This window comes from Portunus trituberculatus, chromosome 32 (genome assembly GCF_017591435.1).
Source record: "Portunus trituberculatus isolate SZX2019 chromosome 32, ASM1759143v1, whole genome shotgun sequence".
In the NCBI taxonomy this organism is placed as follows: Eukaryota; Metazoa; Arthropoda; class Malacostraca; order Decapoda; family Portunidae; genus Portunus; species Portunus trituberculatus.
The window spans coordinates 8238182-8243181 of NC_059286.1; the positions used below are offsets into that span (position 1 = coordinate 8238182).

The 5000-nt window shown below is 44.3% G+C and overlaps 2 protein-coding genes across 2 annotated transcripts in view; one reads left to right on the forward strand and one right to left on the reverse strand.

Annotated features, from left to right (window-relative positions):
• LOC123512070 overlaps positions 1 to 5000 on the forward strand; it is a 135500-nt gene that overhangs the window by 59323 nt on the left and 71177 nt on the right.
• LOC123512069 (acetylgalactosaminyl-O-glycosyl-glycoprotein beta-1,3-N-acetylglucosaminyltransferase-like) overlaps positions 1 to 5000 on the reverse strand; it is a 50521-nt gene that overhangs the window by 1769 nt on the left and 43752 nt on the right. The window contains exon 2 of the mRNA XM_045268249.1: positions 1 to 528. This exon is cut by the window's left edge and continues 1769 nt beyond it. Within this exon, the coding sequence (XP_045124184.1) occupies positions 1 to 528 (528 nt within the window). The remainder of the gene's footprint in view (positions 529 to 5000) is intronic.

The following is a 5000-nucleotide window of genomic DNA, read 5'->3' on the forward strand; positions in this document are numbered from 1 at the left end:
CCGCGCCACCACGCCCTCCACGTCAAACACGCTGCTCTCCGGGGCCACACTGTTGCCGTCGCCACCGCCGCCGCGCCCCAGCAGAAACACGGTGCGGGTGGCCCAGCCCTCGCCCAGGTCCCGGGCGCCGCCCCACGTAGCGCGGATGGCCTGGCGCTGGAGGAAGTGGTCGGGTCGGGAGTGCACGAGGAAGAGGAAGAAGAGGCGTGCGGGGCGACAGGCGGCCTCGGCCTCGTGCAGCAGTTCGAAGTCGTCCAAATCAAGGAGGGTGGCCGGGGAGGCGTGTGGCAGGGCGTCCTCAGACACGGGCGGAAGTAGCGGGCGTGGGCGTGGGACGGGGGCGGCCAGCAGGGCGGAGGCCACGAAGTTTGCCACAGTAGCGAGCGTGGCCAGCAGGAGTGCGAATTGCACCAGCCTCAGCAGGCACACCCTCACACACCATGCCCCGCCCGCCCCGCCCTCCTCCGGGCCCGGGCTAGTGCTGCGGCTGCCCCCGCGACTGCCGAGAGTCACCTCCAGCAGGTCGCTCTGCGGAAAGAACATAAAGTCATTAAAGACATGACCGGGATGCCGGGCAGCCCGACAGGACCCTGCAGCCTGGCGGGCCACTCACGCTGGATCTTTACCTTTATACACACACACACACACACACACACACACACACACACACACACACACACACACACTCCAGAAAAAAGCATCACAAAAAACAGTAAGCAAAAAGTACAATCACAATAAGTCCATTTGATCCACAGCCTCACCGCCCCACTCCCGCCCCGTCCCTCCACTCAGACCGCGGCCACACAGGTCACATACATCACGGGACAAGAGCGTGACGTTTGGGATGTGGCCCCTGCACTGCACAGCCGCTACACTGCCGCTACACTACCAGTACACTGCTGCTACACTGCCGCCACACTGCCGCTACACTGGCGCGTGCTTTACATCTCTGTTGATATTAGTGTTCTCGTTACTCTTCAGTGAAGGAGACATTGAAGCTCACTGTTTATGTTTAGACACTCGCCATATTTGGATCAGTCACTTCCTCCATCACTCCGCATAGATGACTCACGAAACAGAAGCGTGGAGATGTTCACTTCATTAAGTTCCTTTGCTACACCAAGGCTCATTCAGACATTCCACCGCGGCTCCGACCTTCTGCTAGTGTCTGCTCTCACTCCTCAGCCTGGCGCCTCTCCCGACACAAACACTAGGAAGCGGAAAGTTGTTGGCGGTCCTTTTCCTTCCTACTGTAGCTACGAACACGGCGAGAGGAGCGAGAGAGAGACTGCAAAAGATATATTGACGAACTATAGGAGAAGTTTGCACCACGTACTCGTATTTACATTCTCGAGCGACGCATTTTGATGAGATTAGAGTCCAACTTTTGCCTTGAGATTTGTGTACGATTAGACCATTTCATTTACATTAGGAAGGGTCTTTGAAGGTCAGAATATTAATGCACAGTCTTCACTATTTTTAACCCCTACTTGAGCGTCAGAAGCTGCTTAACCCCTTCAGTACTGGGACACATTTTTACCATGAGATTCGTGTACGATAAGATCATTTCATTGACATTAGGAAGGGTCTATAAAGGTCAGAAGATTAATGGCCACGGTTTTAACTATCTCAATCCCCCACATGAGTTTCTGAAGCTGTTTAGAAAAACCAAATAGTAACAAGAATGAATATAAAAACACGACATGGTACTGGAGGGGTTATGAGTTCAATTTGTTCAGACCTTGGTGCCTTATCTGTGCTTGCATCAGGGTGTAGTGGGAAATGTTTGGGCTTTCAGTGGTGTTTTGTGTGTTTGTGGTTGTAGTGGCAGTCTCGCATGTTTTAGTTTAGTTACAGTGGGAGTTGCTGGTGTTTTCAAGGTTGTCTCTACGGTTCTAGTGGTAGTTTAGCAGGCTGTAGTGGAAATTATTAGTATTTTATTGAGTGTTTTCAAGTATTTCTCTCTCTCTCTCTCTCTCTCTCTCTCTCTCTCTCTCTCTCTCTCTCTCTCTCTCTCTCTCTCTCTCTCTCTCTCTCTCTCTCTCTCTCTCTCTCTCTCTCTCTCTCTCTCTCTCTCTCTCTCTCTCTCTCTCTCTCTCTCTCTCTCATGTTTAATCTATCCACTGGCAGACAATTCTTACCATTCTTTCCTCTTACCAACACCAATGATTTTTTGTCTCAGTTATTTTTTCACCACAGTCTCTTACGTAGTTCCTTAACCATATAAGAGACGAGATTGGCCTTGCATTCTCCCTCTCCTTTTACGAGTGAGTGTCCGTGCAAACAGATTATTTACAGTGCTGAGTGGTGAGAAGGTGGAAGGAAGACTTAAGGTGAGGAGAGAAAAGAGATTCAGTGTTCGTTGCTGTCTGTCACGTCCTTCCTTGCCCTCTTCAGTACCATGGCACGTTTCCATATTCATTCTAGTTACCATCTGTTGATTTTATACAGCTTCAGAAACTCGCGAGGGGGATTAAAATAGTGAGGAAAGATAGTAAAGACTCTGGCCATTAGTCGTCTCACCTCCATAGAGCCTTCCTAATGTTAATAAAATCATCTAATCACATCCAAAAAGCCAAGGTAAAAATGCGTCTCTGTATTGAACTGGTTAACCTCTTCAGTACATGACACGTTTCTATACTCATTCTGGTTACTATCTGGTGACTTTATATTGCTTCAGAAACTCATGTGGGGGATTAAAATAGTGAAGACTGTGGCCATTAATCTTCTGACCTACATAGAGCCTTCCTAATGTCAATAAAATGGTCTAATCGTACCCCAAAACTCATGGTAAAAAATGCGTCCCGGTTCTAAAAGTGTTAATGACGAAACATTTTGGGATATCTTTTCTTGTTCCTGGGCCCCTTAATTGTTATACTCGCTTGGAATAGGGAAATGTACCTTTTAATCTCCTTTTTCGTGTACATGCTTATAATACTTTTCATTGTTACTTATTGCGTTTTTCCATAATTAGGCTACTAATCACATTGGAGTATTTTTTTTCTAGTATTACAGCCACGTTGAAACTTTACTTTAACTAGAGATGGCAAAATATATTGTTCTTAGCTCCAGATGGTTATAAAGTCTTCGTAATGTTCTTCTTTACTGTTTCTCACGTCTTTTCGTAATTACCAAACCCAAAACTCCCTACCATTTGCGCTATTATGATCCATTTTCCTCTGCCTTCTCTTTTACACACTCGTCTCGCTTCTTTCATCATCTCTCCTTCTTCAAACCCCCGATGACTTCCACTGCAGCCTGTCAATACATGAAGTGCAGCGAATGAATCTGTATATAGATTTCACAAACCTTCCTTCTCATGCCAGTTTCGTCTTTTCCTACACACTTAAATTCATTCTTTTGTCATTCCATCCGTCCTGAAACACTGACGCCCACTGACCTATACCACATCCTGTCAAACCTCGCCTTATTGTGAAAATGTTCATGATTATAGGCACGTTTCTCTGTCCCACGCAAGTCTGGTCATTTTCTTCACACTTGGACAAAAGGCATTCATTTTTTTTTTTTTTCCGTTTTGAAAAACCCACAGACCTACACCACATCCTGCCAAGCCTACATTTATCCCTCCATTGTCTTCGCTTTCTCCCGGAGGTCTCGTGTCTTTTGTTCCTATTCTAAACCGCCTCCACGTCGCTGTGCCACTACTTCAAAAGGCTTTCGTTGAAGATGCATGTGTTTCTACAGCTGTTTTTATGGTTGTAGTGATAGATTAACATGAATTTTGCGTTATTAGAAGGAGAAACGCTCTTCAGAACCCTACCAGTCATCTCTGTGGCCTTAGAAAATGGTCGAGGGAGAGAGCAAAGCGTTTCTGAATATGAGCCATACGCACGAGGAATAAGCTATTTGGTTCCTTCTGTCTTGAAAGGCCGCGTCAGTCAGTGGCTTTCCCAACACGCCCTGCCAAAGTTCAATGGTTCATAACCCGCAGGAATGTCCGGATAGAGGAGGCATTTTGACACTTCCTCTGAAACACGGTACGTCTTTTCACCGCACCTGTATTTATCCAAGGGCTCCAGCTTAAGGTACACTGGTTTTGAAGAGTGTTTGTATTGTTTCAGTGACAGGTTAACTGAATTTGTACATTGGTAACAGGATAGGCACTCTTTCGAAAGGTTCTCTAGTTTAAGTCACACTAGTTTTCAAGGATGTTTTTATTGTTTCAGTGACAGATTAACTAAATTACTGCATTGTTAATAAGATAAATGCTCTTTGAAATGTTGAAAATGTTTAAGTCAGATAGGTTTTAAGGGTGTTTTTATTGTTTCAGTGACAAATTAACAAAATTTCTATATTGTTCACAGGGTAAGCGCTCTTTGAAAATGTTCTAGTTTCACTTACACGTATTTTCAATGCTGTTTTTTTATTGATTCAGTGACAGATTAACCAAATTTCTACAGTGTTCACAGGAAAAAAAAAAAGGTTTTGATTTTAGTTACACGAATTTTTAAGGGTGACTTTTATTGTTTTAGTGAAAGATTAACAAATTTCTTCATTGCTAACAGGATAAGCACTCTTTCAAAAGGCTCTAATTTAAGTTATCCGGATTTCTAAGGGTGTTTTTATTGTTTCAGTGAAAGATTAACTGAAATTCTACGTTGTTAACAGGATAAACACTCTTTAAAAAGTTCTGATTTTAGTTGAACCAGTTTTTAAGAGAGTTTATATTCTTTCAGTGACAGATCAACTAAATTTCTACATTGTTAACAGGATAAGCACTCTCTCAAAAGGCTCTAATTTAAGTTATCCGGATTTTTAAGGATGTTTTTATGGTTTTAGGGAAAGATTAACCAAATTTCTACTTTATCAACAAAATAAACAATTTAAGGTGAAGTTACTGTGGTTTTCAAGAGAGCTTTTTTTTTTGCGGTTCTAGAGACAGATTAACAAGATTTCTGCATTACTAACTCAACGAACTCTTGATAACCCTCTTCCCTGCTACCCTCCTCCTTCTCCTCCTCCTCCTCCTCCTCCCTTCA